Source organism: Pan paniscus, chromosome 20, assembly GCF_029289425.2.
Source record: "Pan paniscus chromosome 20, NHGRI_mPanPan1-v2.0_pri, whole genome shotgun sequence".
NCBI classification, from domain to species: domain Eukaryota; kingdom Metazoa; phylum Chordata; class Mammalia; order Primates; family Hominidae; genus Pan; species Pan paniscus.
In genome coordinates, this window is record NC_073269.2 from 38841121 (window position 1) to 38867896 (window position 26776).

Consider the following 26776-nt stretch of genomic DNA (forward strand, 5'->3'; position numbering starts at 1 on the left):
GACTAGGGGAGCTGGCTGCAAAAGCACAGTGTTGGTTATTGCTGCAGGTGGGGGCCGCTGCCAGTCCCTCAGGGCTCATGCGCTGGGCCCCAGAGTCAAAGTCAGTCATTAACATTGTCCAGGCAGGGGAACACAGCTCCCCGCTGCTCTCCAAAGCTCAGCTGCTTGCTTAGCTCTCTCCCAGACAGGCCCCGGGAGCCTCCTGGCCCACGTGCCTGTGCCTTGAAAGTCATTCTACCTCTATGGTCAACTTCATTTTTTTTCAAAAGTAAAAAGAAATATTTAACAACATCCCGGGCTGGGCACAGTGGCTCAGGTCTGTAATCCCAGCACTTTGGGAGGCCGAGGTGGGTGGATCACTTGAGCCCAGGAGTTTGAGACCAGCCTGGCTAACATGGCAAACCCCGTCTCTAGTAAAAATGCAAAAAAAAAAAAAAAAAAAAAAATTAGCTGGGTGTGGTGGTGGGTGCCTGTGATCCCAGCTACTCGGGAGGCTGAGGCAAGAGAAGCACTTGAACCCTGGAGGCAGAGGCTGCAGTGAGCCAAGATCATGCCACTGCACTCCAGCCTGGGCCACAGAGTGAGATTCTGTTTCAAAAAATATATATATAAAAAATTAAAAAATGAAAATATTGTGGAATGTATTTATCAGAATCAAGTCCAGGTAAGGAGTGTCTATCTTATAATTCCTTCCCAAGATTAAAGGCACTCCCATACATCACAGATCCACAATACAGGTACTTTTTCTTTGTACTTTTTAAATTTTTACAATATTTTTTATAAAGACGGGAGTGTCGCTATTTGCCCCGGCTGGCCTCAAGCAGTCCTTCCACCTCGGCCTCCCAAAGGGCTGGGATTTCAGGGGTGAGCCACCACGCCTGGCCAGGTACTTTTTCATTGAGTGATGAAAGGAAAGAAAACATTGCCGAGGAAACCCAGTTCCAGACTGAACTAGGAGAAAACCATGCACTCCTGTACCCTCTCTCTAAATAAAGTATCTGTCCAGGCCCTGGCCAGGAGAGCCATGAGCCTTTCTATCACCCACTGACCTTACTTACCTTCCTCCGTGACCCTGCAGAGCCGGAGGAGCTGCGGCCCAGCTGACCGCCCGTGCCTGCACGGTGCAACCCTAGAAATGGCCATGTCTTGTGCCCAGGAGCAAAGGAAGTCCAGAAGGTACAGAGGTCAATAAGGGTAATTATTAAACACCTTTTTTTTTTTTTTTTTTTGCAATGAAGCTTAGATACGCCACACAAAAAAGGGGAGGGTCAGGCACACCAATTTCTCTCCAAAACCGTTTTTGTTTTGTTCATTTGTGTCTAGGTCAGATTATTTTTTTAAAACCAGATGGTCCCAAATCGTCTACACTTTTTACCTAAAGATAAAATAAATTATGCCTTCTTTTATCTTTGGGAATCAGAGGAGATAAACTTTGGAACCAATTCGCTAATTGCCTTAATAGGCTATATTTAAAACCCAAGTCAGGCAGCTCAAACAGGAACCGCTGTGTGTGCGTAACTCAGCTGTTGGTCAGTTTCCTCCCCGCCCAGGAATTTCCCCCAAGCCACGGGCCTGCCTCTGGCTGAGCAGGTGAGAGCGGCTGAACCCGTCCCACTCCTCTTTACCAGTGATGGGGCTTCACCACTTGGAATCACAAGCAGGCCTGAGGCAATGCAGGGCCCCGTGTCCTCCCTGCAGCTGCGGCCAAATGCCCGTCAGGTTTGGCTGTGGTGCTGTTCACGTAGCCATGTCCTGGCTCATCACAAGGGACATAAAACCTTCCCCTTCGGGGAAACGGAGGGGGACAGGCAACACAAGGCCAGGAAGCTCCGGTCCGCATCCAGGGCTGCCAGGGTCTGGATCTCTCTGGGAGGGAGCAGAGGTTCTCCCGCACTGCGATTGGACCTAGGCTCAGGCGGCAGCCTCAGGGGTCAGCATGAAGCCCTTTCAGATAGGGAAGGAAGCACCTTATGAGACCTTATGAGACAGCCTGGCACAGCATAAGCACTGCATCTGAAGCATTGTAGCTGTTACCTTCAGCCAAAACTCTGGTAGCTTTGCCTTGGGCCAAACTTAACTGCATCCCAGATATCAGATGGAAGCAAAGGTCAGGGATGGAAGGAGGTGGGCCAGTCTCTGGGGGTCAGTTTGGGAGCAGTTTGGGGCAAGCAGACCCGAGAGAGGCACAGGTTTCTCTGAAAGCCGTCTGCAGAGCACAGGGACCCTTGGTGTCCCAGAGGCACGGTCCTGATTTAGAAGTTCGTCACCTCCCATCTTGGGAGGGCCCAGCCTGTTTACCTGCCTGCCATGCCCAGAGCCCTGAGCAGAGCGGCTAGTGGCAGGTCCTGCCACCCTAGACAGAACCTGCCCACCGGCTTCCTGGGGTCACTCCTCCTAATGTTGCAGCACTCATCATAGTACCTGGCACATCCATGTTTGCAAAACGCCACAGAATACCCCCTGGGTCAAAAGTGCTCCTGGCAGGCTGATAGGAGACCACGTGAGGACGGCAGGGTGGGGCAGTGGTCCCCCGCTGGGGCCAGACAGCCCTGCAACCTCACCCACTACCCACATGGGATCAGGCAGCACTGCCAGGATCAGGGTCTGAATCTGCGAAGCGGGGCTAGCAACAGGCGCCTCCTCACGGAACACACTGAACTTGCATGTTCCATGAATGTCCAGGACCAGCCCTCTGGTCTTCCCGGGCCTCTTCCAAGTGCCGAGTCTGGAACGTCGGGATGTGAGGGTTCTTTGTTAAGTCAGAAACCTCCACTTCAGTTCATTTTGGGTCCACGGTGAGCATTTCTTAAGCCTGTTTCTTAAAGTTGTGTTTTTCACCGCAGTCCCACCCTCTCCCTCCCTTGAATACACGGAAAGTATTCAAGTAATTCTCATAAGCTCTTCCTCATGGAAAATAATACGGATTTCATTTAAAAAGCAAAATTTTCCTCAGTTCTTGAAGACCATTGGTTCATTGTGTATCCAGTGCTTCTGCCATGTGACTGAAGTTTCACCTCCCTGCTGTCAATTTTTTTTTTTTTTTAGATGGAGTCTCACTCTGTCGCCCAGGCTGGAGTGCAGTGGCACGATCTCAGCTCACTGCAACCTCCGCCTCCCAGGTTCAAGCGATTCTCCTCCCTCAGCCTCCCGAGTAGCTGGTACTACATGTGTGACAACATACCCAGCTAATTTTTGTATTTTTAGTAGAGACAGGGTTTCACCATGTTGGCCAGGCTGATCTTGAACTCCTGACCTCAAGTAATCCACCCGCTTCAGCCTCCCAAAGTGCTGGGATTACAGGTGTGAGCCACCACACCCGCCCAACCACTCTATTTCTTAAGTTTCTGCTAAAGACTCTTGACCTTCATTTTCAACCCGTGTTTTTTCCCTTCCGATTGCAAAAATGCTTGCAGTGTGAAGATCTTCACACCATCTACATTTTATCTTATATTTGGTGCACATTTGGTTTCAGTTGGGGAGGGTAAAATGCTTCTCTCCACCCTTCTGGGTTCTTTCGTTGGGCTTCGAATTGAGACTAATGGGAGGAAAACTGTTTTAATTATGTGTATATGCAACAGAGTCCCACAAAACAAGAGACTTGAAGAAGGGCCAGATAACTAAACCCTATATAGCATCCTGAGCTATATAAGGATTAGGGGCTTGGGGCTTCTGGGGCAGGTAGGGACTAGTAATGGGATGGTGAGGGGAGGAAATGCATGGCGAATAAAGGTCGTCTTGTTATGCAGATATAAGTCTCTCAGGTAACAAAAGTTGTCTCTTCCTGGTACAGATACTTGTACTAATGTAGATTTCCTTCATGACATAAATTTCTTTTGCAAAGGGCAGCTTTTCAGAGCTACACCTGTTGTGTCTGCAGTTTCTCAGAATAACCAGCTCAAAATATTCCAAAGAAGTATAATTTGGGGTGATATATATCTGGTCTCCTACAGTCATATTTTGGGGGTGGTGTGTCCTGAGCCCCAACATTTCCTTCTCCTGTGATGGTTTGTGTCTGAGACAGGGTCTCTTGCTCCCATGCTAGAGTGCAATGGCGTGATCATGGCTCACTCCAGCCTTGACCTCTTGGGCTCAAGCGATCCTCCCATTTCAGCCTCTCAAAGTGCTGAGATTACAGGCGTAAGCCATTGCACCTGGCCTCCTGTGATGGTTTTAAAGACGTCTTTAATCCCATAGTGTCAGTCCATTTCTGCACAGCCTCTGGGCTGCCCAGCTGGGTGCCTTGTTCTCTAATTCACTGTCCTCGTGACAGAGGCAGGGTTTTGGGCAAACATTCAGGCAGAGGCTGAATCTTCCTTTACCGCTGAAAGCTTGTTCCAGACCTGCCTTCAAGTTTTCACTTTCTCCTATTCATTAAGTTCACTCGGTCTTGTATTCCTTCCCACTGCTGCTGACGGTAGCACTTGGGGATTTGGAGGGGGACCCAAAAGACAGAAATAACTGGCATACTACCACAGATAGAAGAGGTGTTTGTTCCCTTACTACCTGAATTCCAACCAGAAGAACTTGTGATGAGTTAGCGATGTGCAAAGCCTTTCAATGTTAGGGACGTGCTGTCTAGCCATAAAACAATTAGCAAGGAAAGCATAAACATAATTTCAAAACTCTTATCTAAGAACAATCTATATATATCCAACAACTATTGGAATAGTACAATTCTGCCTTCGAACTTTGTCCATCATTTTTATGTGTTCCAAGTAATATGGTTTTTCATTAAATAACCTGCGTGGGGAAGACAGTTGCAGCATGCTGTCAAAACACGACTTCCCATCCTGCTCCCTTCCCCACCGACCTCGTCACGATTCATGGTCGCTGCCTCTTTTCTCAACCACGGTGGCCACACACAATGAAAGTTGTGATCGCTGCTGATTTTGGGGAAAGAGGGTTCTGTGTCATCAAACATCTTTAATAAAGAGTTACTATTTTGGGGGCTGGGTGCTGTGGCTGTGCGCCTGTAATCTCAGCACTTTGTGAGGCCGAGGCAGGGAGACTGTTTGAGGCCAGGAGTTTGAGACCAACCTGGGCAACATAGCGAGCGCCTGTCTTTGCAAAAAGAATTTAAAAATATTATCCAGGCATGATGGTGTGCACCTATAGTCCCAGCTACTCTTGGGAGGCTGGGGCAGGAGGACTGCTTGAGTCCAGGAGTTCAAGGCTGCAGTGAGCTACGATCGTTCCACTGGACTCCAGTCTGGGTGACAGATGGAGACTCTAACATAGGAAGTTACCATTTTTTGTAATCTTGTTTCTGTCTGCCCAGCATCCACAACTTGGGGGGAACTGTCCCTTTCTGTGGGACACTGGTGGGCTACCAACCAAAAGACCTCACTTCTCTGGCCACACAGGAGGGTTCAGGACGTCAGGTCAGCCAAGAGGCCATTGTCTCCCAGGATTTGCTACCTGAGTGAAGCACAGGGTAGGCTGACGGTGTTCAACTACTGAGACCCCCACCCCAAGGCTATTCCAGCTTCTGTCCTTCTCAAAACATGGTGGAAGCCACAGAGTGTACATTTCCAAAATATTTCCTTCTTTCCCTTAACATTGGGCAGTATAGTTCTGTTGCTTGCAACCCAGCCCTGGTATGCTACATATACTACAAACGGACCCTTCACTTTCAAAGAATTATTCTTTAATAAAATACTCAGGACCCTCCTGACCAGGTGAAATAGATGCTCCAGGCTCCTGATGACCCAAGGCAGCAATGCTGTCACCTCAGTGCACTCTCCCTGTCTCATCTATACCCTCTGTAGAGTGCTGACACACGGGTGGACTGTGGAACAAGGGGATGGCAGCCCAGAGCACCCAGCACAGACGCGGGGAGCCAGCCTGGGTCCTCAGTAGCAGGTGGCATGCCCAGTTCCAGGAAGCAGCCTCATGCGCTCCATAGGTTTGAAGTCTCCATAGCCCAGCCTGGGTCCTCACTACCTCTGTCCTGTTGTTTGCAGACATTGGGCCTGCAAAGCAGCCCAGCAGGGCCCTGCAGGTGAATATCAACTACAAAAGCCGCCCTTCTTCTTTCTCTCCAAAACCCTCCTACCCAGTCCACCCCTAGTCAAAAATGAGGAAAAGAGCCGAGCCTGAGGCTGGGGATGGTGGCTCATGCCTGTAATCCCAGCACCTTGGGAGGCTGAGGTGGGCGGATCACTTGAGGTCAGGAGTTTGAGACTAGCCTGGCCAACGTGGCAAAACCCTGTCTCTACTAAAAATTAAAAAAATTAGATGGGCGTGGTGAGACACACCCCGTAATCCCAGCTATTCGGGGGGCTGAGGTGGGAGAATTGCTTGAACCTAGGAGGTGGAGGTTGCAGTGAGCCGAGATGGCAACACTGCACTCCAGCCTGGGTGACAGAGCGAGACTGTCTCAATTAAAAAAAAAAAAAAAAGCCGAGCCTGGGAGGCTGGAAGGGCAGCAGGTTTCCTGCCCACCTTTGGGGCCATGGACTCACACCTTGAGAAAACCAAGAGAGGCCCAACGAGCTGTACCCATCCCCTCTCCCACGCCTGGCTGCAGCCACTCCTTACCTGTGGACCCCCGCCCAGCTGTGACCCAGCAGAGAGGTGCCACAAACCTGGGCACACTGAGCCCTCCCCATGCCGCCCAGCCAAGTTTTGAGTGGATGATGTTTCCAGTCTTACTCAAGAATTCAGATGTCAGCCCAGCCCCATCCCAAGAGGCTCAGCCTCCCGCTGTGGGATCTGTATCCGGCTCAAGCCCTCCCTGCTGGAAGAGCTGCCCGGGCCCAGGGAGGGCTCTCCTGAGCCACCCACACTGGGGACTGTGCCTTTCATTCCCGCCAACGATACAGGTAGGGGACGGGGGTGAGGAGCCAGTGACAGCTGCGCTCGAGGCTAAATGCTAGGCCACCCTTGGCCTTAAATCTCTGTCCTCTCAACACAGTTATTGACAACACCACCAAGCATTGATGAGGATGCGGAGCAACCAGAACTTGCGCAGCGGTTGGTGGTGGGAAAGTAAAATGACACAAACACTCAGGAAGCAGGCCTGGGTGTTATTTCTTTTTTAATTGTCTATATAACAAAATCCACCGTTGTCACTGTTTTCCAGCATACAGTTCAGTGGCATTAAGGGCATTCAGGACAGCTCTCATGACAGATTCACACCCACATGCACACCTGGTGCCCCAGCCTGCTTTGTCCACTGTCTCCATTTCCCCAGGGCTGCTTTTACTTTTTATTGTATTATTTTTGAGGCAGGGTCTCACCCGGTTGCCCAGGCTGGAGTGCAGTGGCATGATCATAGCTCACTGCAGCCTCAACCTCCCAGGCTCAAGTGATCCTCCCACCTCAGCCTCCTAAGTAGCTGAAACCATAGGCGCCATCACCATGCCCAGGGCTGCTTTTAAATAATGGCAAAGCCAGCAAGGCTCACTCGAGTGCCTGAGTCATGTTCTACAGCTGCTTGACCAGGAATCTTCCAATGCCGTATGAAACCTCATCAGGACCAAGAAAGAGAAGGGTTCCCTGCTCAGACCGGACACTTGCAGCATGGGGAAGGAGGAGCCCCTCCCAGCAGACCCAGTTCTCCTCTGTGCAGTCCGGCCTCATTTCCCACCCAAGCTCTGGCCAAACCCCCTCCTGCTGCTCTGAGTGCCTGCTGTGCTCCTGGGGGCCCTCTCCACCCTTCTGTAGCTCCTGAAACCTTGTCCACTCTGCAAGGGCCGGGGCGTGCCAGTTCCTCCCAGAAGCACCCCAATGTTTCTGTCCTTTCCTGGAACCTCACAAGCACCCAGGTGCCTCTCTGCCTTGCCTGCCCCGCCCTCCTTGGCATCCTGGACTCGTGGCTTCTCTGCCCATTTCCTATGGCACCCAGCAGGAGGCTGGGCAGAAGATAGTGTCTGTGGGACACCTGCCCTTGCCCTGGTCACAGTGCCATCCAGGAGTCCCCATACTTGCAAAGTATGTTTGCACTGTGTGAAAAACTTAAAGCAGAAACATAAGAACAAAAGTGGACACTTCTCAAAAGAATAAAATGTTTGCTTTTGGACAGGGATGTCAACAGTGGTTCTCTAGGTCACGATGGCGGCAGCAGCATTCCTGCTTACAAGCACCCCTGCCCCGCGCAGCCACGCTGGGCTGCCGCCGCCTGTCAGCCTGTCTACAGGAGGCTGCAGAGCGGCCGTAAATGCCTTTGAAATAGCATCACAGTTATTTGTTAGGTCATCTCCTAGGGAGATGATACACAGTTTTCAATCCCGGTGAGTCTTTCTACCGCTTGTAAAATAAAATTAAATTACAATGATTCAACTGTTGAACAAGCTTATAGAGTCATAAAAGAACTATGATTTTCTATCTCACCCTTCCGTCTGGCAATCAAAGATCACATGTAGAACTTCTACACATGACCAAGGACCAGTACTGGGGCCTCCTTCCCACCTGAAACAAGGCAGGACTTCACTGCGAGGGGCTCCGAAAAAGAGATGCTGCAAGATGCCACCCCTGAGTCCCACAGTTAGGGTCCTTTGTAGCCCAATGTCCCCAAGTCCCTCCAGCATGCCTGGGACTGAATGGTCCTGAGCGGCTGGGGTAATTTTCCTGAGGAGGTGGCACGTCATCTAACACACATGGGACAGAACCATGGCCCCCTGGTATGTTTCTTGGTGGTGGCAGTGGGGCAGGGACTCTATCTTAGCTCAAAGCCAGGGCTCTCATTACATGGGTGGGGAGCTGTGTGGCTCCAGAATCAATTACCTTCCCAGACCAGGCGCAGTGGCTCATACCTATAATCCCAACACTTTGGTAGGCCTAGGCAGGAGGATTGCTTGAAGCTAGACGTTTGAGACCAGCTTGGGCAACATAGCAAGACCCCATCTCTACCAAAAAAAAATTTTTTTTTTTGAGACAAAGTCTCGCTCTTGTTGCCCAGGCTGCCCAGGCTGGGGTATAATGGCGTGATCTTGGTTCACTGCAACCTCCGCCTTCCAGGTTCAAGCAATTCCCCTGCCTCAGCCTCCCAAGTAGCTGGGATTACAGGCACCCACCACCATGCCCAGCTAATTTTTGTATTTTTAGTAGAGATGGGGTTTCACCATGTTGGCCAGGCTGGTCTCGAACTCCTGGCCTCAGGTGATCTGCCTGCCTCGACCTCCCAAAGTGCTGGGATTACAGGAGTGAGCCACCATGGCTGGCCTACAAAATTTTTTTTTTTTACAAAATTAGCCAGGCATGTTAGTGTATACCTGTCATCTCACCTACTCAGGAGGCTGGGATGGGAGGATCGCTTGAGCCTGGAGGTCAAGGCTGTGGTGATTGCACCACTGCATTCCAGCCTGGGTAACAGAGTGAGACCCTGTCTCAAAACAAACAAACAAAAGTAACAACTAAACAAAAGAGAATAAAGTACTTGCTCAGGAGGATAGAGAAGGGCTAGGGGAGAGGGCAGAAAAGGTTTGTACAACTTAGAGGGCATGAACAGCAGCAGCACCTTGTTTTTTTGACCAAACAAGAAAAGGCCCCCAGAGCTCACGCACAGCTATCATCAGGGCCGCTGCCATGGCCTGGCTCCTCGGGTGACACTTCCCCATCTGACACATGGCACGAGGGCTCAGCTGCCCGCCCAACCCTTCCAGCACTTCCCAGCTGCAGATCTAGGAGCTGGAAGGCAGGCCCGCTCAGCAGGCCACCTACTCACCAGAGCAGTGGGTGTCATAGAGATCATCTCAGTGGCAATGTGGCCAGAGAACATGCCCTGGCTAAAACAGATTTCAGCAGCACGTTATTAAAATAAAGCACAATGGGCCAGGCGCAGTGGCTCACGCGTGTCATTCCCGCACTTTGGGAGGCCAAGGCAGGAGGACAGCTTGAGGCCAGGAGTTCAAGACCAGCCTGAGCAACATAGCAAGACCTCATCTCAACAAAAAAGAAAAAAATTAGCTGGGCCTGACGGTGCACACCTGAGGTCCCAGCTACTCAGGAGGCTGAAGCAGAAGGATCTCAAACATGTTTGAGGCTGCCGTGAGCTATGATTGCACCACTGTACTCCAGCATGGGCAACAGAGTGAGACCCTAGCTCTAAAAAAAAAAAAAAATTTAAAAAATAAAGCAAAATGTTATCAATGGATTAAACTCTGAGACCATTTATTTCTTCCCTGCCCCGCAGCGTTCAGTGGGCTTACGCACCTCCGGCTGCCACCATGGGCTGCCCTGCAGGGAAGGCCTGTGTGAGGCAGACCTTTCAGGCCAGAGGAGCCTACACCACGGGCTCCTGCAGATTCTGGCAGGTGGGGGCAAGAGTCTTCAGGTCATAGGAGCAGACATCGCAGCCGTCCAGCAGGTCTGCCTGAGAGACGCCATTGAGGCTGGGGGCCACCAGAGCTCTGGGGTTGTCCTGCACGCCTGTCCTCGTGAGTGTGTCCTGGAGAAGTTCTCGGATTCTTCGGTTTTCCCTGAAGGTAGATTCCCAAATAACTTCAAGTTCACCTTCCATTTCTCTGAGGGAAATAAGTTTAAAATGGCACAATTTTAAAAATAATATAGAGCCCATATGAATCCCAAAGTAGCAAGAACTCAAAACAGAAGAACGCTATCAGCAGGGAACAGAGCCCTCAGTGCCTGGGTTCTGAAGCAAGCGCTCAGTGTGGAATGAAGCAGCTGGTGCCCTGGGAATGGGGAGCAGCAGGACAGCCCAGGCTGGGGATCAGTGTGGAATGAAGCGGCCAGTGCCCTGGGAATGGGGAGCAGCAGGACGGCACTTCTCTTCCCTCTACGTTCTGCCCTTGACTTTGGCGCCAGTGCAATTCCTGTTTTCTCTCAAGAATGAACTTGGGCGTGTCGAATAAGGAACTGCAGGAACTGCAGGGCTGGCCTTGGCCAGCCAGACGCTCTAGCACGATGGCCTGGCCGCAGGCACCCACACAGCCCCTCCTGTGTCCCGTCTGCTTGTCCACTGTGACCTGGCCAGCACTCAGTGACCTTCCACAGGTCTTCCGCTCCATACAGCCCAGAGCCAACAGCGAGTCAGGGGGTGAGGTGGGGGACCTGAGGAGATAAGACTCATTGCCAAGATGGAGAAGATTGGCCTGGCCCATGTGCCAGGATGGGGAGGCCCTGAGGGGCCGAGGCATGTGAGGTTGGAAAGAGCCACAGGGCAGCGTTTCCAGAACCAGGATGCAGTGCCCTGTGGTGTGCTGGGGAGACAGGACAGATGAAGGTGGCCACATCCTCACAGGGCCACAGTCTACCGGGAATAGACCAGGACACCAGCCACACCACACAAGGTGCTTAGCCCCATCGGGGAGCATGGCCAGGCTGGAGAGGCCAGCTCCTTCCCAGACACTGCCAGATGGTTCTGGAAAATGTTGGAAACTGGATTTGCAGGTGGACTTCGCACCACGGTTTAAAGAGCAGGACACTGAAGTTCAGGGAGGCCAGTGATGTGCCCACTTGGCCAGAGTCACTTTTCTTGTGAACATTCCTTCCTTCCAAGGCCCCTGATGCCCACTGTGTGGTGAGAACAACTTAATTAAACTATGTCTAAAAAAGCCCCAGCCTGGGCAACATGTGAGACCTCATCTCTACAAAAAACTTAAAAATTAGCTGGGCCCACGTGGTGGCATGCACCTGTATTCCCAGCTACTTGGGAGGCTGAGGCAGAAGGATGACTTGAGCCCAGAAATTTGAGGCTGCAGTGAGCTGAGATTGTGCCACTGTACTTTAGCCCAGGCAACAGAGCAAGACCTTGTATTTAAAAAAAAAAAAAAAAAAAAAAAAAAAATTCCCCAGACTTTGGTTTTCTGAAGATATTTGGTAAATTATAGCAATCATGTTTAAACGTATGGTTGAACTCGAAAGAACAGGCAGTCTCTAAGGGCAGAAAAAATGAAGCCTAAACTGAAACCAAAGAGGCAGACAAAGTATCAGTTGCTTTGAGGACAAAAGTCAATGCCAAACCCTGGATGTTTGTAGACTGAGAGATCGTGCAGATCAAGAGTGACAGAAAATCTCAGGACCCACTCTTGTCCAAGTTTCTCTTCCTACTAGAGGCACTGTGAAGGTAGGTAAGTGGAGGATGTGAAGGACCCTCAAAGAAAGGAGGGGTGGGTGGGAGACCTGCAGATCTTCAAAGGAAACCTGTTCCGAAAGGCCAGGCATCACCTGGGGACCAGAGCCACCGGCCTGCTCTCAAATGGACCTGGAGTGAGCCTACACTGTTCCCCATGAGTGGAGATCCCCAGGCCCCGACTGCAGTGAATGAAGAGTTTAAAAAAGTTGGGCACAGTGGCTCATGCTTGTAATCCCTGCTACTTGGGAAGCTAAGGCAGGAGGATGGCTTGAGCCCAGGAGTTTGAGGCTGCAGTAAGCTATGATCACACCACTGCACTCCAGCCTGGGCAACATAGCCAGACCCTATCTGTAAGTAGTAATAATAATAATAATAATAGAAATAACAGAAATAAAATACCTAATCAAAAATTAATAAAATCTCTCAAGAAAATGAAACAAAACTGGCTCATGCCTATAATCCCAGCTATACTCAGGAGGCTGGGGTGGGAGAACCGCTTGAATCCGGGAGGCGGAGGTTGCAGTGAGCCGAGATCGTGCCACTGCACTCCAGCCTGGGAGACAGAGTGAGATGCTGTCTCAAAAAATAAAATAAAAAGAAAATGAGACAAAATAAAAATATCAGTGGGATGGAAGGCAGCAGAAAAAAAGAGAAAGGCAATTAGAGGTGTGCATTGATTCCGGAAGTCCAATTCAAACAAGAGGAATTTTTAAAAGAATAAAGAAGATGAGGAGCAAATATAACTCGAGACCAATATTACATTCAGATCAGAGTAAAATGTAGAAACAAAATTAAACAATGGAACAAATAAAACAGGCCCAGAGGGTTTTAGCAGAACCCTCAATCAGACATTCAGACATCCCTGTGGGCCATGGCGCAGGGCGCATGCCCCACCTGTTCTGCTGCAGCGCCTGGTCCAGCACCTCCTGCTTGTCCTTCAGCACCTGGTGCAGGTGCCGCATCTCCTGCCGGTACTGGGCTGTCTTGCCGGCGAAGTCCTCCTGCTGCTCCAGCAGACGGTGACTGATGTCCCCCAGCTTCAGTGCTGCCTGCTTCTTGTAGCCCTGGTCAGGGGAAGGACTCTGTGAGTGAGGGGACACTGCCAGCCCAGGGTGGACGGTGCCTCCTGGCTGTGCTCCCTACCCACTCCTTGTGTGTCAGAGAATTTAAAATCTAGCAACCCCGGATAAGTTTGGTCTGGGATTGCAAGTCTGGATCATAAAAGTCATAAAAAGTGACAAAAGAATTTCAGGTAAAATAAAACCAAATTTTAATGTATATAAAGCCTAGTTCTTTATATGCTATAAATAAATGAAAACAGAAAATATCACCATTGGGCACAGCGGTTCATGCTTGTAATTTCAGCACTATTACAGGCTGAGGCAGGCGGATCACTTGAGGTCAGGAGTTCGAGACCAGCCTGGCCAACATGGTGAAACCCTGTCTCTATTAAAAATACAAAAATTAGCCAGGCGTTGTAGTGCATGCCTGTAGTCCCAGCTACTTGTGAGGCAGAGGTGGGAGGATAACTTGAACCCAGGAGGCAGAGGCTGCAGTGAGTGTGATCACGCCACTGCACTCTAGCCTGGGTGACACAGTGAGACCCTGTCTCAAAAAAAAAAAAAAAAAAATTACCATCACAGAACAAACTGGATGTTCTTGCAAATTAATCTACAACTGTATTTTTTCCAGGACAACTTTTATCCCTGCATCAACTGGTAACCTAAGAACTAATGCTGCCACTGGTCAGCACTGTTTCACCTTGACAAGACAGCCTCATCGAAGAATCCAACAAGGGCTGTCACTCTCTGTCACCAAACAGACAGCTGAGATGAAAGCCCACCATTTACTTTCCTTCTTTCGTTTTTACTGTGTAGTACTGAAGGTTCTGAATTGTCCTGTGAGCATTTTTTTCTTTTTTTTGAGACGGCAGAGTCTTGCTCTGTGGCCCAGGCTGGAGTGCAGTGGTGCAATATCGGCTCACTGCAAGCTCTGCCTCCCGGGTTCACGCCATTCTCCTGCCTCAGCCTCCTCAGTAGCTGGGATTACAGGTGCCCACCACCACGCCTGGTTAATTTTTTTGTATTTTTTTTAATAGAGATGGGGTTTCACCATGTTAGCCAGGACGGTCTCGATCTCCTGACCTCATGATCCGCCCGCCTCGGCCTCCCAAAGTGCTGGGATTACAGGCGTGAGCCACCGCACCCAGCCGAGCATTTCTAAAATTATTGTCACAGAGAGTCTGACATGTAGTTCCACAGACTCATTTTTTTATAAGAAACTCTGACACTCAGTTTATACATTCTCTCTGACCCAAGAATTGTTTAGTGCACAGTTTTTACACTTCCAAGTGAAATAACTTTTTGTTTTCTGATTTTGCTTATTAATTTCTGTTTTTAATATTTGTGATCAACAAATGCTGGCCGGGTGCGGTGGCTCACGCCTGTAATCCCAACACTTTGGAAAGCTGAGGCGGTCAGATCACCTGAGGTCAGGAGTTCGAGACCAGCCTGGTCAGGAGTTCGAGACCAGCCTGGTCAGGATTTCGAGACCAGCCTGGTCAGGAGTTCGAGACCAGCCTGGTCAGGAGTTCGAGACCAGCCTGGCCAACATGGTGAAACCCTGTCCCTACTAAAAATACAAAAATCAGCTGGGCATGGTGGCACATCTGTAATTCTAGCTACTGGGGAGGCTGAGGCAGGAGAATCACTTGAACCTGGGAGGCGGAGGTTGCAGTGAGCCAAGATCACGCCACTGTACTCCAACCTGGGCAACAAAGTGAGACTCCGTCTAAAAACAAACAAACAAAAAACAAATGCCTACATTATTTCTACTTTAGGGATTTATTGAGGCTTTCTTTGTAGCCAAGCAATGATCAATTTTTGTGTCTTTTATATATATGTAAATATACCCTGTTGATTATGTTGTTAAATCTTCTATTTTCTTATTTTGTTTAACATCTTGATCAGTCTTGGATTAAGAGAGGTGGATTATCGCTCCTATTACCAAGTTTCCATTTTTCTTTGTATTTCCTGTAGTCTACACTTCATAAATTTGCTGCTGTGTTATTTAGCGCATAGATACTCACAATTACTATAGATGATGATGTAGACAGGATCTCACTATGTTGCCCAGGCTGGAGTGCAGTGGCTATTAACAGACCTGATCATGCTGCACTACAGCCTCGAACTCTTAGACTCAACTCAAGTGATCCTCCTGCTCAGCCTCCTCTACAGGGACCCACACACCCAGCTCATACTATATATTATTAACTGTAGTCTTTTAGTATTATAAAAATCTCCCCCTTTTTTTGGTGTCATTTAGTGCTTTTGGTCTGAACTCTATCTTGGCATATGTTAAGATTTCGACCTTTACTTTCTTTGTGTTTGCAGAAATCTGGGTTATCTCTACCCATCCTTTCAATTTAAATCCTTCATGAATACTTTGTTTTAGGTTGGCTCTTGGGTCTAGTGTGGAATAGCATTTTGCTTTATGAGCCAATCCAAAAAATACTGTTTTCCCTAATAGGTGAATTAAGCTAATTTACATTTACCTATAGGACACATTTCTTTGGTCTCAATTTTGTTATTTTATGTTTGGTTGTTTTATCTACATATTTTTAAAAGATTTTAAACTAATATAGTCTTTTTCTTTGCTTTTTTGCTGTTATAATTCTACCATTTAAAAAAATTAAAACAATTTTTTTTAGAAACAGGATCCTGCTCCATGCTCTGTCCCTCAGGCTGGAGTGCAGTGGTGTGATCATAGCTCACTACAGCTTTAAACTCCTGGGCTCAAGATCCTCCTGCAGAGTTGGGACTACAGGCGCTGGCTATCAAGCCCGGCTAATTTTAAACTTTTTTTTAGAGATGGGGTCTCTATGTTGCCCAGGCTGATCTTGAACTCCTAGTCTCAAGCAATCCTACTACTTCAGCCTCCTGAGGAGCTGGGATTATAGGCATGTGCCACTCTGCCCAGCTCTAATTCCACTATTTAGGAATAAAGCTCGATTCTTGTAGTTGGCTTTATTCTTACGCCTTTATATTACATGTTCTTAGTCCCCTCTTTTTAGATCGTATCCATTGGTCCCCTAACAAAAGTAACAATACATTAGCTCATGACAACGTTTTCTTCACTTTTCCCCTCCTTCTGTTCACCTGCTTAAGTATGCTTAAGCTCGTACCACTTGGTTTTTCAGCTTTAATGATATCCCTTGACTCTTATTACCTACGAAGAAATCAGCAAGTGCAATCTACTTTCTACCTTCCTTCCCCCTTTGCCCATCAGTTTCCTTGGTTGTATTATTACTACATTGTCAGAAAACATTTACATACAATTCTATCAGCCTTATCCCCGCTCTAAGTCTTATTTTACAGTTAAATATATACTTCGCTCACTACAAGTTAATTTTGCCGAAGTTTCCCCAATTAATTCTTGGTTGGCAGGACTCATTGTTGAGACAGGGTCTTGCTCTGTTGCCCAGGCTAGAGTGCAGAGGCACGAACATAGCTCACTGCAGCCTCAAACTCCTGGGCTCAATCAATCCTCCCACCTCAGCCTCCCAAGTAGCTGGGACTACAGGCATGTGCCACCAAGCCTGGCTAATTGCTGTATTTTTTGTAGAGACTGGGGTTTCCCTATGTTGCCCAGGCTGGTCTCAGACTCCTGGGCTCAAGTGATCTGCCTGCCTTGGCCTCCCAAAGTGCTTGGATTACAGGCACGAGTAACTGCGCCTGGCCATTTTCTTTATCTTAAAGTCGTATGTCTTGGTGTCAATTTTCTGGGTCCATTCTGTGTCAGTTTTCCCTAGGTACATAATGTGCCCTTTCAGGACATAGAGTCAAGTCTTCTTTTATTTCAGAAAGGTTTTTATGAGTTACAGTTTAGAGCAGAATAAGCCACTGTTTTGGTTTCTTCTTTGGAGGCTCTAGAAGTCAGTCTCTTAGATCTCCATCACTTTCCACCGAATCCTTTGCACATCTCCATTTCCACTTTCCTGTCTTTCTCGGTTCTAGCTGCATATCCCTTATTGCGCTGTTATGACATCTGTCTCCACAGAATTCAGACTGCATTTCTTAAATGGCTTCTCTTTCCCTTCTATTTCTTACCTGGGTCATGTCAGTTCCATCCCACACCCTCCTAGGCCTTGCTGCCTCTTCCTGAGGTCCTGTGTCTGCTCTGTGACATTTCTTCCTGGCTCTGACTGCCTCCTGAAGTCCTGTCTCTCCAGCTATCTCCAACTCTCTAGCCAGCTACCTAGCGGTTCACTTTGGAGTATAGTTTTGATCTCCTTTGCGGCAACACTTTTCCTGGTAAGTTTTCAGCAGTTTCCGTCAGTAGGAACTTATGCTTCTATTTTTCTTCCTTTTCCTTAAACTGCTTTTATATGAAGGCCTCTGAATTCCTCTGGAATGAGAGGAGGTTCCTGGGAGGGTGGGAGCGACGGTTGGGCCAGAGTGTCCTTCCAGACTTCCCATGTTCCCACCACCCTCCACCTTGCAGCCCCATCTCGCACTCTCTGAATTCAGCCTGGTCCGGAGGGGCTTCTGCCTGCATCCCTCAGTTCCCAGATCTCGTCACAGCCCCAGATTTCCAAGGTGATGTCCTCCCTTTGAAGAGTGATATTTTGCAGGGATTTCCTGAGATGTCACCTCTGATTTCTCAAGCCTTTTCTCTTCATTCCCCCCGAGGCCCTGGCCTGTCTACCTTGGGGCCTGCTCACAGGTGTCTCCTCCAGGTGAGCCGGTTTTACTATTCCTGTTCAGATAAATGGTAACGCTATGGATTCCCCAAGCAAGGCCAACTACTCCGAAGATCACTCCTTCTCTTTTGGAAGTAAAAAGCAGGAAAATTAGAAAAAAAGAAAGAAAGAGAGAAAAAGAAAAACCCCACAGGGGGATTTTAAATTACTCAATACTTCCATGCCGAGTCCCCTCATAAACAGCATGGCATAGCCCCTTCCCTTTCAGCCTTTTTTTTTTTTTTTCTTAAAGAGACAGGGTCCCTGCCAGGTGAGGTGGCTCATATCTGTAATCCCAGCACTTTGGGAGGGCCGAGTCAGGCAGATCACTTGAGCTCAGAAGTTCAAGACCACCCTGGGCAACATAGCAAGACCTCATCTCTAAACCAACAAAAAAAATACAAAAAAAAAAAAAAATAGCCAGACACCATGGTGCTTGCCTGTAGTCCCAGCTACTTGGGAGGCTGAGGCAGGAGGATCCACTGAGCCCGGGAGTTCGAGGCTGCAGTGAGCCATTGTCATGTCACTGCACTCCAGCCTGGATGACAGAGTGAGATCCTGTCTTTCCTTTTATTGGTGTTTTGGTTTGGTTTGGTTTTGGTTTTTTTTTTTTGAGACAGGGTCTCACTCTGTCACCCAGGCTGGAGTACAGTGGTGTGACCTCGGCTCACCACAGCCTTGAACTCCTGGGCTCAATGGAGCCTCCCCCGTCAGCCTCCGGAGAAGCTGAGACTACAGGCAAGCACCACCATGCCTGGCTAACTTTTTAAATTTTTTGTAGAGATTGGGTTCTTGCTATGTTACCAGACTGGTCTCAAACTCTCGACCTCAAGCGATCCTCCTGGCTGGGCCTCCTGAGTCACTGAGATTACAGCGTGAGCCACTGTGCCTTGCTTCCTATCCTTTTTTCTTAAACAGCTATGCAGTATTTTATTGTGTGAATGAACCAAAGTTTATTGAATGAGGTGACAGGTGCTATTCTGCCAGCAAAACCTTACAATACTTTTACTCTGTGGACTATTAGTGATGCACATGCAAAAGGTGTCATTTTCTTAAACACAAAAATCCACAGCAGTGAGCCTGCATTCCCATCTGAAAATGAAATCTCTGAGGCCAAATAACCACTTACCTTGACTTTTTCCTCTAACTTTCCCAGGCGAATGTTGCTTTTTATGACTTTATTAAGCACTCCATCCTTCTCACTTTCTAAACATTTTGCCTAAGGAGAAGGGTGATAAATGGGCTCTCAGTTTTACAGAAAAATTGAAATAACAAACAATTATTTTGCAAAGAGTTTTACTGCTACTGCTCACAATCTTCATTCTGCAACCTGTCCTGCCTCAACCCCTTCCCCACCCACTGTGTGAGGGCCTGGGCCTCAGGCCAACAGATGAGGATGGGCAGGAACAGGGCATGTGGGGTGCCCTGCTCGACACAAAGAGAAGAACTCCAGTCCCACAGACCAGGGGAACGGGAGAGGCTGCAAAGGTTTCCAGAATGCATCTCTACTCTTATGGAATCTATCTTTCTTTCAATCGCATCCAAGGAATAAGTGCCAAGAGGCCAATCAACTCATAACTTGACTCATTTGAACAATTTCAAAATTAAGGATAACATAATATGAACGCACAATGCCGTTTCTCCAAGCCATACATGAAAGGCAATACATCCAGGAGAGATGACATCATTTGAAGTCGAATGATTTAAACTAATATCCAGGTTGGACGTGACCTGCTACATTCTATAAATTAACTATTTCAGATGCTAAAATAAAATAAGTAATGGTGAGCATTCTTTCCAAGGTAGGCTAGTGGTGACAAGTTTGATTTTCCAGAAGGAAAGCTAAGTCACAGAGAAATTGCTCCAGGTCACATGGAAAATCCACCCTAGAAGCAGGATTTAAAAAGATCTCAGGCCAGGCTTGGTGGTGTGCGCCTGTAGTCTCAGCTACTCAAGAGGCTGAGGCACGAGAATGGCTTGAACCCAGGAGGCGGAGGTTGCAGGGAGCTGAGATCGCGCCACCGCCCTCCAGCCTGGGCAACATAGCGAGATTCTGTCTCAAAAAAAAAAAAAAAAAGATCTCAGTACCTAAGACTATTGTGTCTCCCACAAAAATGTAATAAATGCAAGATGGTGCAGTCATACTTGGGGAAACTGAAAGTGATTTTTGTTTTTTCTTTTTGTTTTATTTATTTATTTATTTATTTTTGAGACAAAGTCTCGCTCTGTCACCCAGGCTGGAGTGCAGTGGTGCGATCTCAGCTCACTGCAACCTCCACCTCCTGGGCTCAAGAGATTCTCCTGCCTCAACCTCCTGGGTAGCTAGGACTACAGGCACGCGCCACCATGCCCAGCTAATTTGGGGAAACTGAAAGTGATTTGTAGCCACAGGTCATCAGCAGAAACTTCCCAAGGCAGAGTGGAGTCCTCCCACTGTTGGTGTATGTACAGGGTTGGGTAAGGGCTCTCACGAGGTCCTGGAGACCAGGATGGGGTAGGGCAGGAGTACGTGGCTCAGTCCTAGGACAGGGCAGAGACTGGCAGAGCAGCCAGTAACACCCCTGGACCTGGCTAGAGGGGCTGGCCTAGGCACTCCCAGGGTCAAGGGGCCTGCAAGGCCGTAGGGATGTGTCTACTCCAGACCTGGCTACACAGGACCAAGAGCCCTGCCCAGACATCCTGGCAGCTCCCATGCCTCTCCCTGCATGGACAGCAGGTGTCTGCTTGGACACAAAAGTCCCTGGTGACAGGTGGAGCCAGGATGGAAGAAAGCAGCTCTCCCACACCCTACATTTCCACTTTGACTCTGAGGGGCCTGAGGATTCTAAACTTCACAGCCAGGCCATGATAAAGGTCAAGGCAGGAGAAGGGAACACATTTTACTAACAGTTTGTTGGCTCAACAAGTAACTTTTAAATATCTGGAGACAGTCAGTGGCCTCCATTTGTATTTCCATCCTGGGCCCACAGATATTGGGGGTGGGCCGAGAGGGGAGTGTCTGAGGGTCTGGGAGGATCCTGACCTCATCGTGGAAGCCTGTGATACTCCCTGGCCCATGTGAGAGGCATGGGGCCTGCACCCCAGGGACCGGGATTCCCTGCACGTCCTGCCCTACAAACAAGACGGCTTTGCGTTTACAGTGGCCTCAACATGTGGCGGGCAGGTTCCCAGGAAATCTGTGGATGAAAGGGTTTGTTCGGCCCTTTAGATTTTTCAGCAAGCTTTCTCTTGCCCTCTCCATGTCCCGGTGAGGAAGGCCAGCACACACAGCAGCAGAAGGGAAAATGGGCACTTAATGCTACCACAGAGAGTGCCAGGGTTCAGCTGCCTTTCAGAGGGGCAGCGCTGGGCCAGACACTTGAGTGCCTTCAAGGCTCCATTCATGCTGTGTCAAAGTCAAATTGCTTTCTGGAAGGCTCTGGAAAGGACTCAGAAGTCACCAGTAAAGTATGGCCAGACTGACCACACTCTTATCAGCAATTATTGTAATTTAAAAAACTGTTTTCAGCCAGGCACGGTGGTTCATGCCTGTAATCCCAGCACTTTGGGAGGCTGAGGCGCACAAGGTCAGGAGATCGAGACCATCCTGGCTAACATGGTGAAATCTCGTCTCTACCTAAACTACAAAAAATTAGCCAGGTGTGGTGGCATGCGCCTATAGTCCCAGCTACTCAGGAGGCTGAGGCAGGAGAATCGCTTGAACCCAGGAGGCAGAGGTTGCAGTGAGCCAAGATTGTGCCACTGCACTTCAGCCTGGGTGACACAGCGAGACTCCATCTCAAAAAAAAAACAAACAAACCTGTTTTCAGGAGGAAGGCTCAGGGTGGCTGGCTGGAGGCACAGGATGTCAGACTCCTCCACATAGGAGAACCAAAACAGGAGTCAGTCATCGCACGGAGAACATCTAACGGAGACCACGGGAACTCGACAGGGGAGGGCTGGGCGGCACCCATGCAATGAAGGAGAGGGAGACGACAGCCCAGACAGGATGGGTCTTGGTCGGGAGCCTGGAGAGGATCCCCTGTGTCGGGAAAGGGTGAGAGATCCCCAGGGGTCCACATTCTCACTGCACACTCCTGTGATCCCAGCCCCAGGGGAGCCCCTCAACCCCTGCAGGCCCTGAGACTGGTGCAGGGTGCTCCCTGGAGTCTGTGTGACCCCACTGCTCCAGAGCAGGGGCTCACGCTGGGTCCCACACTGACCCAGGTTCTAGGCAGCTGCAGCACAGTGGCATCATTTTGAGAGTCCAGCCCCCACCAGACTACATCCTGCCCTGCGACCCAGCAGCCCCTGCATCTCCACATCCCTGGAGCGCCACGGACATCTCCCCACATGCACGCGGAAGGCTGCAGCGGCGAGGCACCAGGTGGACCCAGTGGAGCAGCGGGTCCCCAGCACTCTACCCTACAGTGTCCTGCATACCCAGAAGAGTGTGGTGCAGTGCACTGAAGAGACTGCCCATGGGAGCAAGGGAGCCGAAGCAAGTGCTCCCCAATCCTGAAACCTGCCTGCCTGGGGCCCCTGTCACTAACAGCAACCCCACCCCCTCCAGCCGCAGAACCCTGCGCACGTGCATGTGCCCTGAAGACAGGCTTCCCCTGCCCAATGCCTCCATTGCCAAAGCAACCCAAGCACACCACCCAGGGCCTGGGGATCACCCCATCCTCTTCACCACAGCCTGCGGGGAGTGTCCCACCATGTTGGTTGCCCCAGGCACACACACAAACACACACACACACACACACACACACACCCCAATACAAAAAATTAGAAGAAGTGACTGTTACACTTGATTTGCAGAAATCAATGAAAGGACATAATAAACATGACAAAGCAAGGCAATATGACACCTCCAAAGGAACATAATAATTCTCCAACAACAGATTCCAACAACAACAAAAAGAAATTTATGAAATGCCTGAAAAAGAATTAAAAATAATGGTATTAAAGAAGCTCAGTAAAATATAACAGAACACAAATAAACACTATAAAGAAATCAGAAAAACAATTCAGGATATGAATGAGGAATTCACCAAAGAGACAGATATAAAAAAGAACTAAACAGAAATCCTGGAACTGAAGAATTCAATGAATAAAATAAAAAATACAATTGAGAGCTTCAGCAATAGACTAGATCAAGCAGGAGAAAGAATTTCTTTTGCTTTTGAAATACTCAGTGAGATGAAAGAGAGAGAGAGAGAAAGAGAGAGAGAGACAGAGAGAGGGAGAAGGAGCAAAAGAAAGAGAGAAAAATTAAAACAAAAAAAATGAAGCATGCCTTCTGGTGTTCCAAGGGGTGAAAAGAAGTTTAATGGCATAAAAAACCTACTCAACAAAATAAGTTGAAAACTTCCCAAGTCTAGCAAGAGATTTAGAAATCCAGATATAGGAAGCTCAGGTTCCCAAAAAGGTCTTCTCCCCATGACATTATAGTCAAACTGTCAAAAGTCAAATACAGAATTCTAAATATATATATATATATTTTTAGACATATATATATGTAGACATATATATGTAGACATATATATATGTAGACACATATATGTAGACACATATATGTAGACACATATATGTCGACACATATATGTCGACACATATATGTCGACACATATATGTCGACACATATATGTCGACACATATATGTCGACACATATATGTCGACACATATATGTCGACACATATATGTAGACACATATATGTCGACACATATATGTCGACATATATATGTCGACACATATATGTAGACATATATATGTCGACATATATATGTAGACATATATATGTCGACACATATATATATATGTCTAGTTACATATAAGGAACTCTCATAAGACTAACAGCGTATTTCTTTCTTTTTTCTTTTTCCTTTTTTTTTTTTTTTTTGAGATGGAGTCTCACTCTGTTGCCCAGGCTGGAGTGCAGTGGCACTATCTCAGCTCACTGTAGCCTCCGCCTCCTGGGTTCAAGCAATTCTCTGGCCTTAGCCCCCAAAGTAGCTGGGATTACAGGCATGTGCACCACCACACCCAGCTAATTTTTGCATTTTTAGTGGAGATAGGGTTTCGCCATGTTAGCCGGGCTGGTCTTGAACTCCTGACCTCAGGTGATCTGCCTGCCTCAGCCTCCCAAAGTGCTGGGATTACAGGTGTGAGCCACTGTGCCCAGCTAATAGTGTATTTCTCAGAAGAAACCTTACAGGCCAGGAGAGAATGAGATGATATATTCAAAGGGCTAAAATTAAAAAAAAACAACAACCTGTCAGCCAGCCAAGAATACTATACCCACCAAAGTTATCCTTCATAAATGAAGGAGTAAAGACTTACAGATAAGCAAACACTGAGAGAATCTGTCACCACTAGACCCATCCTACATGAAATGCTTAAGGGAATCCTACACCTGGAATTGAAAGGACGATATCTACTAACATGAAAACACATGAAATGATAAAACTAACTAGTAGAGCAAGCATACAAATGAGGAAGAGAAGGAACTCAAATGTTATCACTATAGAATAATAAGATAAATAAGAGGAAAAATGATATACAAAACAACCAGAAAACAATCAACAAAGTGATAGGAGTAAGTCCTCGCATATCAATAGTAACCTTGAATGTAAATTAATTAAATTTTCCGCTTAAAAGATACAGACTGGCTGAATGGATATCAGAAAAAAAAACACGATCCAACTATGTGCTGCCTACAAGAAACACATTTCACTTGTAAAGATCCATACAGACTGAAAGTAAAGGGATAAAAAAAATTCCGTGTAACTGGAAACCAAAAGCAAGCAGGAGTAGCTATACTTGCATGAAATAAAACAAACTTTAAGTCAAAAACTGTGTAAAGAAGGTAATATTATAATAATAAAGGGATCAATTCAATAAGAGGACATATACTCTAAACATATACGCACCCAACACCGCAGCATCCAGGTATATAAAGCAAATATTATTAGATCTAAAAGGGGAGATAGACTACAATACAATAATAGTTGGGGACTTCAACACCCTACTCTCAGCAATCAGATCATCAAGACAGAAAACTAACAAAGAAACATTGAATTTAACTGCACTTTAGACAAAATGACCTAATAGACATTTACAAAACATTTCATCCAACAACTGCAGAATACACATTCTTATCAGATATAGAACATTGTCTAGCATACACTGTGTGTTAGGCTACAAAGCAAGCTCAACAAATTTAAAAATACTGACATCATGTCAAATATCTTCTCAGACCATAGTAGACTAAAACTAGAAAGCAATAACAAGAGGAACTTTGGAAACTGTACAAACATATGAAAATTAAACAACATGTTCCTTAACAATGATTGGGTCAATGAAGAAATTAAGAAGGGTATCAAAAATTTCTTGAAACAAATGAAAACTGAAACACAACATACCAAACACAACATACCAAAACCTATGGGATACAGCAAAAGCAATGCTAAGAGGGAAGTTTATAGCAATAAATGCCTGCATCACAAAAGTGGAAAGATTTCAAATAAACAACCTAATGATGTACCTCAAGGAACTAGATAAACAAGAACAAACAGAACCCAAAATTAGTAGAAAGAAAGAAAAAATAAAGATCAGAGCAGAACTAAGTGAGGCAGGGTGAAACGTTCTTATAGTCCCAGTGACGCAGGAGGCAGGAGGATTGCTTGAATCCAGATGTTCAAGGTCAGCCTGGGCAACATAGTGAAAATCCACTGCTAATAAACTGAAAACCTAGAGAAAATGGATACATTTCTGGACAACATACAACATACAGAGGCAGGATAAGTAAAGTTATGAGACCATACTGACTTGTCCCCTTTAGTGAAGCCCCGCATGCTCCTTTCTCAGTGGGCTCCTTTCATGTGCACCCTTGTATGTCAGCACCTAACTTATCTTAGCAAGATAAGTAGTCCCACAGGATCCCAGCCAACTACCAGGTGGTTACACGTTCCTGATACCCAATATGGTCTAGGAAAAAGAACAAAAATCCCTTAATCGTAATGTAGCTTCCCCAATCTCCAGCCAATCAACACCAAAAGCCCAAGAAGCTATTAACTACCAATTCCTGCCTGGGCAGGGCTAAAGATATCTCCAGGGTCCTGCATGTACAGCTAGGCACAAGGTTTAGCTTACAGTGACCTTTTTCTCATTTTAATAGTAAAAAACACACCCTAGGTGGAGGTTTTATATGCTAATTATACATGTGATACATGTTAGAGCATGTACATGCTGAGTGCATGCACCAACCATAGTTCTACCTTTTACACTTGACCTCACCAATACTTTATGAATATGCATGCACAGCTCCTGTAAAGGTCATCCCCTTAAAATATTAGGGTCTGTCTCTTACTCTGTCTCTCAGAGTGACTTCTGCTTTGCAATAGACTTCTTCATCTGCTCTTACTTTGGACTAGCTCTCAAATTCTTTTGTGCAGTGAAGTCAAGAACCTGAACTGGCCCATCGACAACACTACCAAGATTGAATTAGGAAGAAATAGAAAACTTGAACAGACCATTAACAAATAATGAGATTGAATCATTAATAAAAAGTTTCCCAACAAAGAAAAGTCCAGGACCAGATGGCTTTTCTGCCAAATTCTACAAACCTTACAAAGAAGAACTAATACAAATTCTCCTCAAACTATTCCAAAAAAATTTAAGAGGAAGGAATTCTCTCTAATTCTTTCAGGCCAGCAATACCCTGCTACCAAAACCAGACAAGGCCACAATAAAAAAAGAAACCTACAGGCCAATATCCCTAATGAACACAGATGCAAAATCCTCAACAAAATACTAGCAAACCAAATTCAACAGTACATAAAAAAAATAATATGCCATGATCAAGTGGGATCAAGAGATGCAAAGACGGTTCAACATACACAAATCAATAAACATCATAGATCACATCAGCAGAATGAAGGATAAAAACCATATGAGCACACCAATGGAAACAGAAAAAAAGTGGATAAAAATTCAACATCCTTCGTGATAAAAACA

The 26776-nt window shown here is 47.2% G+C and overlaps 1 protein-coding gene across 1 annotated transcript in view; it reads right to left on the bottom strand.

The window, feature by feature from the left end:
- Positions 1-10088: 10088 nt before the first annotated feature.
- CEP89 (centrosomal protein 89) overlaps positions 10089-26776 on the bottom strand; it is a 94267-nt gene continuing 77579 nt past the window's right edge. The window contains exons 17-19 of the mRNA XM_034946500.3: positions 18907-18996; positions 12932-13101; positions 10089-10466 (exon numbers count right to left, since the gene is read on the bottom strand). Coding sequence (XP_034802391.2) covers positions 10226-10466; positions 12932-13101; positions 18907-18996 — 501 coding nt within the window. The 3' untranslated portion in view covers positions 10089-10225. The remainder of the gene's footprint in view (positions 10467-12931; positions 13102-18906; positions 18997-26776) is intronic.